The following is a 13,393-nucleotide window of genomic DNA, read 5'->3' as shown; positions in this document are numbered from 1 at the left end:
GAGACCAACAAGATTTTCAGGCTGTGAGCTTTCGAGATTCAAAGCTCCATAGGATGGTCTCTAAAGTATCTGAGACGCTACTGGATTCGTATTTAGCTGTTCTATTGCAAACCAACATGGCTGCCCTTTGAAACTATCTAGTTCTAAAAATATGGAAAGGTAATCTAAGTTTCAAGGAGCCCCATGGCACAGAGTGGTAAGCTGCAGTACTGTAGTCAAAAGCTCTGCTCACGACCTGAGTTCGATCCTGGGAGTCAGTTTCAGGAAGCTGGCTCAAGGTTGACTCAGCCTTCCATCCTTCCGAGGTCAGTAAAATGAGTATCCAGCTTGCTGGGGGTAAAGGGGAGATGACTGGGGAAGGCACTGGCAACCCCCCCCCCCTTAAACAAAGTCTGACTCGTAAACGTCTGAATGTGATGTCACCCCATGATGCTTGCACTGGGACCTTTACCTTTTTAATCTAAGCTTCGCTGAAGTTGATAGTAATACTAATATTGATAGCAATGGCTCATGCTTACAATTCGTAATTAGCGAGAATCAATCATCTTCCAGATTAAGTGATTTCCAGATTTAGAATATCAACCCTTTAGTTAGCATTTTTAAATATGTGGAATAGTACACATTCTTTTCCTTGTTTACCTCCCAACCATGGAGCTGGATCCAACGATCCACAACCCTTCCCATTGCAGTCATATGTCTCCTCAGGGGTTGGGGATACTTGGGCTTGTGACATGGGGAACTGCAGCAGGAAAGGACAAACATCACTTTCACCTCTCACATGAACAAGAGTGTTCCCATTATGAATCTTGGGGCAATAAATACCTCTCCTCAGGAAATCAGAATAAGTTCCCATTGCATTTAAATACTATTCAAAATAAGTACCTCTGCTGGCCAGAACCATTATACATGACCAGCAAGCAGCATTCCATAACTCTGTTGTTGATGTCCTATCCACTTTGTATTATAAGCGGGTTATCTGAGTACCCAGCTTGCTGGGGGTAAAGAGATGACTGGGGAAGGCACTAGCAAGCCACCCCGTAAACACAGTCTGCCTAGGAAATGTTGGGATGTGACATCACCCCATGGGTCAGGAATGACCCGGTGCTTGCACAGGGGACTTTTACCTTTACCTTTTTATCTGAAGGTTATGCAATATGTAGCTTTGTGACTATTTGACCTAACAATTGTTTGTTTATTTATTTTACTCCACCTTCTCCCCATTGGGGACCCAAAGTAACTTACATTATTCTCTTGTCCTCCATCTTATCCTCAAAACATCCCTGTAAAGTAGGTTATGCTGAGAGAGAGTGACTGGCCCACACTTCCATGATGGAGTGGAAATGCAAATCTGAGTCTCCCACATCCTAATCTAACACTCTAACCACTACAACACATTGGATTTTCAGCATAATGCTGCTGTGGTAGTTGCTAGTTAAAGGGGAGATTACCATGGGAGGGAATAGTGATATTTAACTTTTTCACATCTCAATAGTTTTCTGCAAAAAATTGCCACTTCCAGCTGTTTTTACCCAGTGGGAAATAATCCAGTTTACAATATAACCCAGATTTGGTGTAGAAGTTTCAATGGGAAAATTATAAAGGTAAAGGTCCCCTGTGCAAGCACCGGGTCATTCCTGACCCATGGGGTGACGTCACATCCCGACGTTTCCAAGGCAGACTTTGTTTAAGGGGTGGTTTGCCAGTGCCTTCCCCAGTCATCTTCCCTTTATCCCCAGCAAGCTGGGTACTCATTTTACCGACCTCAGAAGGATGGAAGGCTGAGTCAACCTTGAGCCGGCTACCTGAAACTGACTTCCGTCGGGATCGAACTCAGGTCGTGAGCAGAGCTTTTGACTGCTTACTGCAACTTAACACTCTGCTAATAGGCCTTTCTCCTGTACTCCAGTCTTCCTTTTAAAAACACAGTCCTTGAAGCTGCATTGTGTTAAGAAAATCATCAAGAAAAATAACCGTAGGACTACACTTAATAGTTCTTTCCTGAGGGCTTCTATAAGTGGAAAAAACCCTCTGGGCATACAAAACTAAGAGTAATTCATAAACTCTATCATGCTAGAAAATTGTATACCTGTTTGTTACATTTGCACACAGGTCTGAGTTGCATGTGTTTAAATAATTTTGTGCTGAGATGAAAGCGGCTGGAGATCAATTCCTTGTGCTGTGACAAGTTTCCTCCCTCTAATTAAAAATGTGGCACTTTGCATGTAAACATTTAAGCTGGAGGTTTTAAAGACTTGCTGACTGTGTGTGTTTGTGAACATAAACATGCAGAAGTTGCATTCTAGAGGGGGGAAATATTGGTTTTCCAGATGTGTAATAAAAAGGCTAATACTCAGTATGAGAGCAAGTGAACAACTTGTTTAAAATGGAAATATATTACAGGGCTGGAATAAGGCATATAACAACAGATGTACAAGCAATGTACAAGCATCACTTAAGATATTATCACTCAGTTGTTCAGCATTTGGTTATCCAGAAGAGACTGTGCGAACTATTTCCATTGATATAGGTAGATGTTGGTTTTATCAAAAATGCTATTTTAATGTTTTGTATGGGGGATTGTGATGGCCTTCGACCACAGACAATAAACGTTATCATATCATATCCTAACAAACACGAATATATCAAATTTGCAATTACTAGAAGTGTGGAATTTCAAAAATTAGCTGAAGTACTCATCAGTTTAAGACAGCATAGTTTTGGAGGGTATGCTGTGGTGTCACAGCTGCTACACTTACACAGTAAAGAAAAAAGTGTGTCTACAGCAGAGGTCCTCCTGAGAACCTTGCCTCAGGAATTAGCTGGGCACTGGCAGATGCTTACTAGAAAAGGAAGTCTATCCCGAAGGCACCAACCAGCTGCAAAGGCACCCCAAAGCTATTCCAAGCCTTGAGTATGTTATTTATTCTCTCTTTGCTTGCTGCTGTGTGGATCCTTCAAAGATCTTTGGTACCCTTACCTCTGTCTGACCAATTTATTGTTCAGTTGGCTGTACTAATGCTGAATAACTTGATGGTGGATTTTGGTTATTAAATTGCTATTTTTGTTTAAGGGGCAGATACTTCCTAGAATGACCCAACAACTGTCTCCATAGAACTCAGTTGACCCATATTACTCTTCCTCAGTCTGTGCATATACAGGCATATACAAGCAGTGAGGAATAGGAGCTCTGTGGATGCCTCTTATGTCTCCATCCTGTTCTCCCTTCTCCTTCCCTGTGTTTCCATGTACATTTCCTCTTAACCCATGCCCGTATGATTACCCCAAAAGGAGAAAAATAGGGCTCTGCTCAGTCTAATGAGGATTACTCAATGAGTAACACTGCACCTGCTTTAAGAAGGATAATCTATCAGTTGTTATAACTTCATGCTTTGTAAGCTGCCTTGAACCCTTGGGATAGAGCAGAGTATATATAAAAAATCAATAAAATGCATTCCTATGCATTTGTCTGAGTAGAATTTGGCTGTGCAGATAAAGAGCCATTATCCCCACCGCAGAAATAGCGAGGCGGGTGCAGTAGTTCATTTCTGTGTAGCTCACTTTACTGTTAATTGTCATTTAGTTTTATAAGCACATTTATTTCAAATGTAAGATAAAATCGGCATTGTTCCTGTAATGTTTCATTTCAGGATCACAACCACTGCAGCTTGCATGATGGACTTGAGAAGATACCCATTAGATGAACAGAACTGTACACTGGAAATAGAAAGTTGTATGTATATCTGCAGATGCTTGATGGATTAATTTCAGACATGTATACTTTCTAAATGGAATAAGATCAGTACAAAAGTTTCCCATTACTATATATATATCATACATCAATCAGACAAAGCACTTTCAGCTACCATTAATTTAAATGGGAAAGTTAGTTAACTTTGTGCATAGTTTCCCCCCACACACACACACACAAACACACTGAAATCAGTGTGATATAAAAGTGTATGCCGTATCATACCCATTGGATTTTTTTTCTTCTATTTTTCTTTCATATGTTTTGGGGTACTTTTTGATTTTTCCATATGGAATGATAAATAAGTTTCTATCATATGGACATATTAAACAGAAAGGCATGAACAAAATGCAACATCAGTCTGATTAGGCAAGAGCAATGACTAGATGCTTATCTACAACACAAGAGAATTAGTGTTCATATTTTAATCAGATTCACTTTGAAGAAATCAAGCGCTGAGATTCAATTTACTTTCAGTGTGCTTTATTATGGATGAGTGATCTTGTTATGGGGCCCCCTGGGCTGTCAGATAGACCTACTTATGATTAGAAATTCAGTTCCACATAGCAAGCACAATCTCTCTCTTCAATCTAGTTGTTTTCTGTAATTGGAGTGTTCATGTCATTTAAAATTGTGTTTCAAGAGCCACTGCTCTCTCTTCTACAATGCGGTGGACAGGAGGTATGTCTATGTACATAAAATATCAATATACGCTAATGAACTCTTTTGTGTGAATTATACTTGGCCTGCTTCCATTCCTGTTGAACTTAATTGGAATTTTGCCGTGGTTTTCTAAAAAGAGAACCAAGCCAACTGTCTCAAATGTATCTGATTGTACTGCTCCTTCTCTGGAGGTTTTTAAGAAGAGGTTGGATGGCCATCTGTCAGCAATGCTGATTCTATGATCTTAGGCAGATGATGAGAGGGAGGGCATCTTGGCCATCTTCTGGACATGGAGTGGGGGTCTCTGGGGGGTGTAGGGGAGAGGTGGCTGTGGGTTTCCTGCATTGTGCAGGGGGTTGGACTAGATGACCCTGGTGGTCCCCTCCAACTCTATGATTCTATACTAAAATCTTTGACTTCTGCTGAAACAATTTCTATAGAACTAGCAATTTTGATGCTACTTTTAACGATGCAGTAGTTGTGTTTTATACACCTCTTTGGAGTTTTTATTTAGGGCATCAGATATGCTTCTTTTCCAGCTCTTCCATTCTCTTCATTCCATGTATGCCAAAATGCTTCAACCTGCACTGGCTCCAGTTATAGCAACATTACTGAAATTTCAGGACCAGCATGGCTTGTGTACATGGCATTTATCTTGCTTTCATTGCTAAATATTCAGTGGAAAAGGGACCTGTCTTTTCAAGGACCATTTCCTGTTCTCCTGGTTGCACTGCAGAGGTGAACCAGAAGTATTAGAAATCTGTAGCATAGACCTTTTTGCCATTACATTCTGAACATAATTTCTTAGTTCATAAAAGGAACCAGATTCAGTTTACATATAGACTGTTGAATGTTCAAGTACTATGTTTTAACCATAAAACTTGCTGTTTCATGGAGATAACCTCTGAAATCACATATTCATTTCTTTTGTCCTTGTTCAAGAACTGTTGACTGCCACAGCAGCAGATTTACCTCCCCCTTTTTAAAAGGCACTTCTTCACATAGAGGACATGATCCCAGCTAATTGGTGATCATCTAGTATGATTACATAACTATGCAATGAAAAAGCCATGTAGCCGATCAGATAAGAGTCAAAATACATACAAAACCCAAAAACATTGGTTAGAAAGGAGGTATCATTGAGGGAATATCAAATGAAACAAAAAAGTCTTCACCTGCTAGTGGAAGACAGTAACAGAATGGGACAGACCAATCACCCTGGGGAGAGCGTTCCAGTTTGGTGCCATGACCGAGAGTGTTTGGTGCCATGACCAAGAAGGCCCTCTCCTAGGTTGCCACCTACCTAATCTCAGAAGGTGGGGGCACTTGAAGCAAGGCCTTTGAACAGGGGTGGGGAACCTTTTTCCTGCCAAGGGCCATTTGCACATTTATAACATCATTCAGGAGCCATACCAGGTGTAGATCTCCCGGTGTGGGGGGAGAGGCTAGGGCAAGGGTGGGGAACGTCAGGCCTGGGGGCCATTTAAGGCCCGCAAAATCATTTGGTCTGGCCCTTCATGGGTCCTGGCAGATCTCTAGCTCAGAAGGATCTAAGACTGGTAATTCACCCCCTCCCGCGGACAGGAATAGCCTTTATTCAAGGCGGATGTGAGTTTGTTTTGCTGAGAAAAGGAAACTTTCCCCTCTCTCCTTGCAGAAGAGTCATTAGCTATCGAGCTGCTAGGACGGGGGGGGGGATGCCCGGCTGGTGGAACAGACCATCCTGTGCCACCAGGGGGGCGAGTATGCCACTGATTGGATGCCTGCCTGCTTGCCCGTGCGTGGGGGGGGGTCATCTGGGCAGCTACCTGATGGGGCTTGGTTGGCTAATTTTTAAGTTGATGGTTTTGTATGGCCCGCGAATGATGTTATAAATATCCAAATGGCCCTTGGCGGAAAAAAGATTCCCCACCCCTGGGCTAGGGTTTCCAGGTGTCCAGACACCACCTGGAGGTTGGCAACCCCAGGAGAGGCCACGCAGAAAAGGCCTGGAGAGTGCCCCTGCTCCCCCCTCCCAGGCGGGAGGGCAGCCAGAGGTGGGCCCGAGCAAACGAGGCGCCGGGGGGGGGGGCGCAACCCGCAGTCGAACAGCAAGGGGGGAAGGAAGGAAAACAGAGAAAAGGGGAAAGGGAGAGAGGGAGAAAGAAATGGAAATAGGGGGAGAAAGAAAAGGACGGGGGAGACAGACAAAGAAAGAGGCAGAAAGAGCAGGAGAGAGAAAAACCTCCCCCCCCACACACACACACCTGCCGGCCCCGCACGACCTGGCCCCAGGCTCCATGCCCTCCCACCCCCAGAGTCCACAAAAGGCCCCCCCGAAGCCTGATCGGCTCCTGCGCTCATGCTCTGCCGCCTGGAGCCGCGGGCCTCTTCCCCCCTCCCTCTCACTGCTCAACAACTGACAGGCAGCAAGAGGGGCTTACAGTGTGCCCCGGCGTTCCTGCACGATGCGGCTATAGGGGGCAGCCTTGGGGGAAGCGTCCCTCCCCCTCCTCTCGCCGACCAACAGCCGTCAGTCTGCCAGAGGAGGTCCAAAGGGTTCCACAGCGCCCCTGCAAGCCGTGGCCCCAGGAACACCCTCGGGGAGGGCCGCCCTGCGCCACGCCTCTGCGGCAGGGCCCCGGAGCTCCCAAGGGCCACAAAAAATGCCCTCGGGGGCCGCATATGGCCCCCGGGCCTGAGGTTCCCCATCCCTGCCTTTGAAGATGACCATAATGGTTGGGTGGGTTCATAAGAGATTTGGCAGTCCTTCGGGTATGTTGGTCCCAAACCATATAGGGCTTTGAAGGTCAAGACCAGCACCTGGAATTGTGTGCAGAAACAAATTGGAAGCCATTGTAGGTGGGCCCAGACTGGAATGATAAGGCTCCGCTGACCTGCTCCACTCAACATCCTGGCTGTGGTGTTCCATACCAATTGAAGTTTCCAGACACTTTTCAAGAGCAGCCCCATGTAGAGCACATTGTCATAATCTAGTCTAGATGTAACCAGGGCATACAACACAGTCGCCAGTTCTTTTCTGCCCTGAAAAGGCCACAGCTGGCTAACCAGTCGATACTGGAAAAGACACTCTTGGCCACAGGGACCACCTGCTTATTCAGCAACAGGCCTGGGCCCAAGAGCACCCCCAGACTGTGGACCTGTTCCTGCAAGGCGAGGGCAGTGCCATCCAGAAGATATGGCAGAACATGCAGAGATATGGAAGAACCAGTATTGTTGGTTATAATTTACTCAGGAAAAACAATAATGTTTCCATTTTGTTTACAGTTAGAGGGGCAAAACACACCCATCCCCTTTGCATTATCACTAAATGTTTGAGAAACTAAGCTACATTAATGTTTTCCCCAAGTAAATTATAACCTATAATTGTGGTTCTTCCGTAACTCTGTATGTACATTTATTCCAAGAAAACATTTTAGGAAAAGAAAAAGGAACAAAGTCTAATTGATCCATGGCTTGTTTTATGGTTTCTGAGGGCAAGAGAAGTCTGACCAATGCATTGCATTATTTATCAGCAAAAATAGGCTGGGTAATGTTCATGGAGTTCCTGCTACTGCATTGATGAAAAGAGCCTCAATTTGCTGCCCTTTTGGTGGTGGGGGGGGCAATGAAGATTATCATGAAATCATGGCTGAGAACAATAAGTAAATATTTTGCACTTTATTTGGTTTTTATGCTGCTGTTGTATTTTGCTGCTTTTGATGGCTTCATTTATCTGATTGCTAATTGGCTTTAATGGTTTTTAAAATGTATTTTATTGTGATCTTTTTGCAAGCTCTTTTGAGCATATTTTTAAAGACACAATATCTAACAAGTATTCTAAACAAAATATTTATACTTTACTGATAGATGGCTACACAACAGATGACATAGAATTTTACTGGAGAGGTGGAGAGAAAGCCGTGACTGGGGTGGAGAAGATTGAGCTTCCCCAGTTTTCAATTGTGGAATACAAACTTGTGTCCAGGAATGTTGTCTTTGCCACAGGCAAGTGTTTGTTATGTTTTCAATGTTCAGCTGTCTTGTGTATGATTATTTTTGTTGTAATGTAACCTATGAAGGGGGAGTAAAAGATAAAGGTCACTATGGTATTTAAAAAGACTGAAATATCTGTTACATTGGAATGGATCCCACCGAAAATTTCCATACATGCAAGGGGGAAAGATTTTCAGTGATCAATTCCTCCTTGGAACAGAGCTCTAACTGCCACTGAGCTATTCTTGAGGGTCCTCCTTTGCGTAAGAGCAGCATTGGGGGGACATTTAGGGCTGCAGCTGGTGTCGGGGTGGGGGCAAGGAAGCCATGCTTCTGTGGATAGAAATCCATTCATAGAAACTTTAGGCAGTATCCAAACCATTATGTATCTGATACGTAGTTGTTTAGAGTAACGAATTAAATGGTAAAAGGGAAACTGCTATTAATAATAATACCTCAATATGTGATAAGTCAGTTTTTTGAAAGTTGTAATTAACAATATTTCTAGTCATCAGCCTTGATTGGTAATTTTTTTTGTTTGGAGGAATGGTAGGTTTCATCTAATATGCATTCAGCGTAAATGCTTTGTAATATTTCATATTATATGCCATTAAAGGTTTTTTATTATTATTAATATTATATTTCATACAGTGTTTTAAAGACGTCAAAACAATCTATCAAATGTGTTGGTGTTTCCACAGAAAGTAAAACTATTCTGTACTATTAGCATCTTCAATATTTGTTTCTGACAGGTGCCTATCCAAGACTGTCGCTAAGCTTTAAGTTGAAGAGGAATATTGGATATTTTATTCTTCAGACCTACATGCCCTCAATACTGATTACCATTTTATCATGGGTTTCATTCTGGATCAATTATGATGCATCTGCAGCAAGAGTTGCCCTTGGTATGGAATGAGGATTGAGTGGGTCATTTACATGTACCACAAAAATAGATTGTGATATCTTGTAATCCAGGGATCCCCAACATGGCGCACATGAGTGCCATGACACCCACTGACACCTTTGCTGGTGCCTGCCAGTTATTTTTAGAATTTGGTGCGGCAGGTTCCCCCGCAGGGCTTCTGATTGGCCATTGGAGATCTAATTGGCTGTGCAAAAAAGTGCTCTGGCAGCAGCTGTCACCACAGCACGAGGATCTTTACTTAGGGCCCTTTCACACAGCCCAAATAATGCACTTTCAATGCACCTTAACGATCGTTTGCAAGTGGATTTTGCCAGTTCACACAGTAAAATCCACCTTCAAAGTGCGTTAAAAGTGGATTGAAAGTGCATCATTTGGGCGGTGTGAAAGTGCCCATAGTGACTGAAGGTAAGCTGTGTATAGTCGACAAAATATTTTAAATGTGTTCCTTTTCAAAAGCTTTCTGTTGAACAGAGCTTTTGCCTGGAATTTTGAGGAGTTACTATTAGAGTTATGCAAGACTGTTTTGTGGTTATCTGCCAGTTTTGGGATGTCTGTTAAGACCAAAATTATTTGGAATAAAGAAGGAATAGGTTCTGTGTGTACAGCATTCAGAGTATGTTCTGAATATACCCTTGACTGAAGAATGGTACACTCCTTCTATCTGAGATAGTTGTCCTCTTCCACCAAGCATGCAGCTTCGGGAGGGACGCACATGGAGCGGTGAGGGAGGTAGGGGACATCCGCCTAGCCAGCCAGATCAGCCGAATCAACCCTGGCCATCAAGGGGGTGACAGATGTCGCAGCCAGATCGCCCTCACATTCGTTGTGAATATAACAACATGTAGTTTACTATAAAACACATTTGTTTTTTTTGTTTTTTTGTTTTTTTATTATTTTTATAATAAAACATATAAACGCAAAAAAGAAAAAAGAATATAAAATACACATACATAAAAAAAGAAAAAATTACATGTACAGCGCACTACTTATCCACTAATACAATATTCAATTCACTTTATAAATCCCACAGTGCCCTGAATCCAAATCCCACATTTGTTCACCTATAAGTGGCTTCCCCTTAGCCAGCAGTGCTTCTTGCTGCAGCAGGCTGGAGGTTAGCAACAGCGTGCCATTATCTGCTGCTGGGAATTTTCCCAAGCAACACAAGGGAAGTGAGCAATCCTCATTTTGACCCCTTGCTGTTTTTCAGCAAAATTTACATTTTTTTCTTCCCTGCTTAAAACCCCATTCTGTACCTGCAGTATCTGTACACAGAAGTTTATAAAGTGATTATTCCAAAAATATAAATTAAAATTCAATCATGCTAATTTTTTTGCCCTTATGTCAATTTCATTGACTCCTGAAATAGCTTTAACAACCCATTCCTGAGCTGACTGCATAGGGGAACGGCGGGGAAGAGACACAGCTGTGCCTCTTCCTAAGCCATTTCGCCTCTGCTGTTAAACCAAAAAAAGCCGTTTTGCGGGTTTTTTTTGTTTAACTGGGGCTTTTCACCCCATTGAAAACAGCGAAGCTGCGCCTGCAAAATAGCAGGCGCAGCAACGCCGTTCCGGCCTCTGGCGCAAGTGGTCGAAAGGGGATAAGGAGCCACCTAACCAGTGGCTCCTCCCCCTGCCCCACCTCTGCAATGCCCCCCCTGTGCCAGTGCGGCCTCTCTGCGCTGTTGCTGGTGCCACGGAGAGGCCGCTCCGGCAGAGGACCAAGGCACGGCCCCGTGGCGCTCCTCCGTTGGCAGCCCCGGCCTCCCCCTAGGTATTAATCATGTGATTACACGCACTTACACCGGCGGTGGGGTCAGGCCACCTCCTAAGACATTTCGCCCCCCTCTCAGGAATGGGCTGTTAGAAAACTATATGAAGATAAATCATGATATTTGAAATACATACTTTCTTTTATCTCCCTCTTTTTCCCCCTAGGTATTACCACCGTGCTTACTATGACAACTATCAACACTCATCTCAGAGAGACTTTGCCTAAGATCCCCTATGTCAAAGCCATTGACATGTATCTTATGGGCTGCTTTGTATTTGTCTTCTTGGCCTTACTTGAATATGCCTTTGTCAACTACATCTTCTTTGGAAAAGGCCCACAAAGACAGAAGAAGCTTGCTGAAAAGACAGCCAAAGCAAACAATGATCGCTCTAAGTTTGAAAGCAACCGGGTAGGATTCTTCACATTATTGTTATATCTGTATTGATTGTGGCTGTGTAACACAACGCACCAATCAGGGCAAACTAGACAAATCAGGATCCCCGAGTCTGCCAGAGTGATGCAGCACTATTTCAGATCTTTTTGTTTGTTTTGTTTTGTTTACTTTAAAAAATGTCACAGGAACTAGGGCATAATGTGATGCAGGGCATGATGAAACCCCATAACATTTTTAAAGCAAAAAAGAAATGGGATCTAAAATGGTATCATGCCCCATAGCATCTAGTTTGGCCCTCAGTTGGTTAGGATTGTCGCATTGTATGGAAAATACAGCCATATTTTGTGAATATATTCTTAGTAACGTAAAATACCCTAAAGACACATATTCCCAAAGTGAATATCTTCTGCAAAACCTTCTTCTAAAAGGTGCAAAATATTTGTTGTCCTTAAAGGCTCTTTATCTTAGGTTTAAAACTTTTTGGCATCACAAGGAAAATACGTTTTCAATTCTGGGAATTTCTCCTCCCATCACTGGCATGTCCTGAAGGATAGGATACTTAATAATTTAGGAAGGGAGACGCCCTGTTGTTGGTCCTCTAGGGCAGCTGATTGGCCACCGAGTAACACAGGATGCTGGAGCAGATGAACTACTAGTCTGATCCATCATCCATATGTTCTCATGTTAAGAAATACGTCATATAACTCTTACAGCCCATTCCTGAGCTGTGCGGGCGAACGTTTTTGGAGGTGAGCAAGGGTCCGCGCTGGCATCCACTCCACATGCGCTGGAGCCCGGGCCACTTGCGCCACCACAACCGACATGGACGCCGGCATTGGGCCATGCGTGCCGGACTGCCTGCGCTGCACACTAGGCTGCCTCCTGCTGGTGTCCTGACAGCACACCTCTGTGCGCTGTCATCCCAGGGGGCGTTCCTGGAGCGTTCCAGAGGCAGAGCCGTCTTTAGGCGGCTTCCTAACCCCCCTTCAGGCCTGGAACGCCCCCTTTCCCCTTACTTGCATTTACGCCACCATTTAAGGTGGCATAGTCCCGCAGAATGCTATGGAGCAGTCCCACGAGGCTTGCATGTAAGGGCTGCTTTCTACCTTCAGGGGGAGGCCTGAATCCTCCTTTGGAGGTGGCGCCGCTGCGCTGCCTCCTGCCACCCAGCGCAGCCCCTCCCCACAGGAATGGGCTGTAACCTAAGAACTGTCAACTATTTTTCTTAGCAGATAGAAACAGGGAAGATGTTGGTATTGTGTGTATTATGTGTGTCGATACATTACTAGAACAAAATATCACCTATGCTGCCTTCTTATTGAGGAAAGTGGCAGACCTTGTTTTGTGCAGTTTAACTCTACATGGAAGATGTTAATCACAATGTGATTGTCGGTGTGATTATTTAGTTGGTACAGATCAGGGAACATGATACAGAGTGTGATCATAAATTGCCTCTCTCAAAGTTCTGCTGCAAGCCGGAGAGCAACCTAGTATTGTCTCTTTTGTGCTATACAAGAGGAGAAGCTAAATAGAAGGTGATAAATGTTTGGTTATTTAAGTACCATTTTTTTTTACTAGCTGCATTCTTACAAGTTACCACTCTAAGAAATAATAAACATTAACTATCTAACAGCAATATGAGAGAGTATTTAAATCATATGGGATGATAGTACTGTAAGTGTTATTCTTAAGTTTTGTCAACAGGATCCTTCGAGGTGTATCCAACCACATTTTGTAGAAATGTCCAAGCCATAGGCTTGGATCTAGCAGCACACAAGGAGAAACATAAACAGGCTTTTGTTGTGCCGCCATAGCCCTTTCATCCCTATATGTTGTAGTGATCAGAAATTGGTTGCCCAATGTCTTGTACAAGTGGAGATACAGTAAGTTTTATTTAGCCAAAGTGGCTACCACA

The 13,393-nt window shown here is 43.5% G+C and overlaps 1 protein-coding gene across 2 annotated transcripts in view; it reads left to right on the top strand.

The window, feature by feature from the left end:
- The window catches only part of GABRB3 (gamma-aminobutyric acid type A receptor subunit beta3), a 237,345-nt gene that overhangs the window by 214,085 nt on the left and 9,867 nt on the right, over positions 1-13,393 (top strand). For both annotated transcript variants that reach the window (XM_056861728.1, XM_056861729.1), the window contains 4 exons: positions 3,648-3,730; positions 8,261-8,398; positions 9,139-9,291; positions 11,249-11,493. In XM_056861728.1, coding sequence (XP_056717706.1) covers positions 3,648-3,730; positions 8,261-8,398; positions 9,139-9,291; positions 11,249-11,493 — 619 coding nt within the window. The remainder of the gene's footprint in view (positions 1-3,647; positions 3,731-8,260; positions 8,399-9,138; positions 9,292-11,248; positions 11,494-13,393) is intronic.

This window comes from Euleptes europaea, chromosome 16, assembly GCF_029931775.1.
Source record: "Euleptes europaea isolate rEulEur1 chromosome 16, rEulEur1.hap1, whole genome shotgun sequence".
NCBI classification, from domain to species: domain Eukaryota; kingdom Metazoa; phylum Chordata; class Lepidosauria; order Squamata; family Sphaerodactylidae; genus Euleptes; species Euleptes europaea.
Note: the sequence above shows the minus strand (reverse complement) of the source record. Positions and strands in the feature narration are given on the sequence as shown.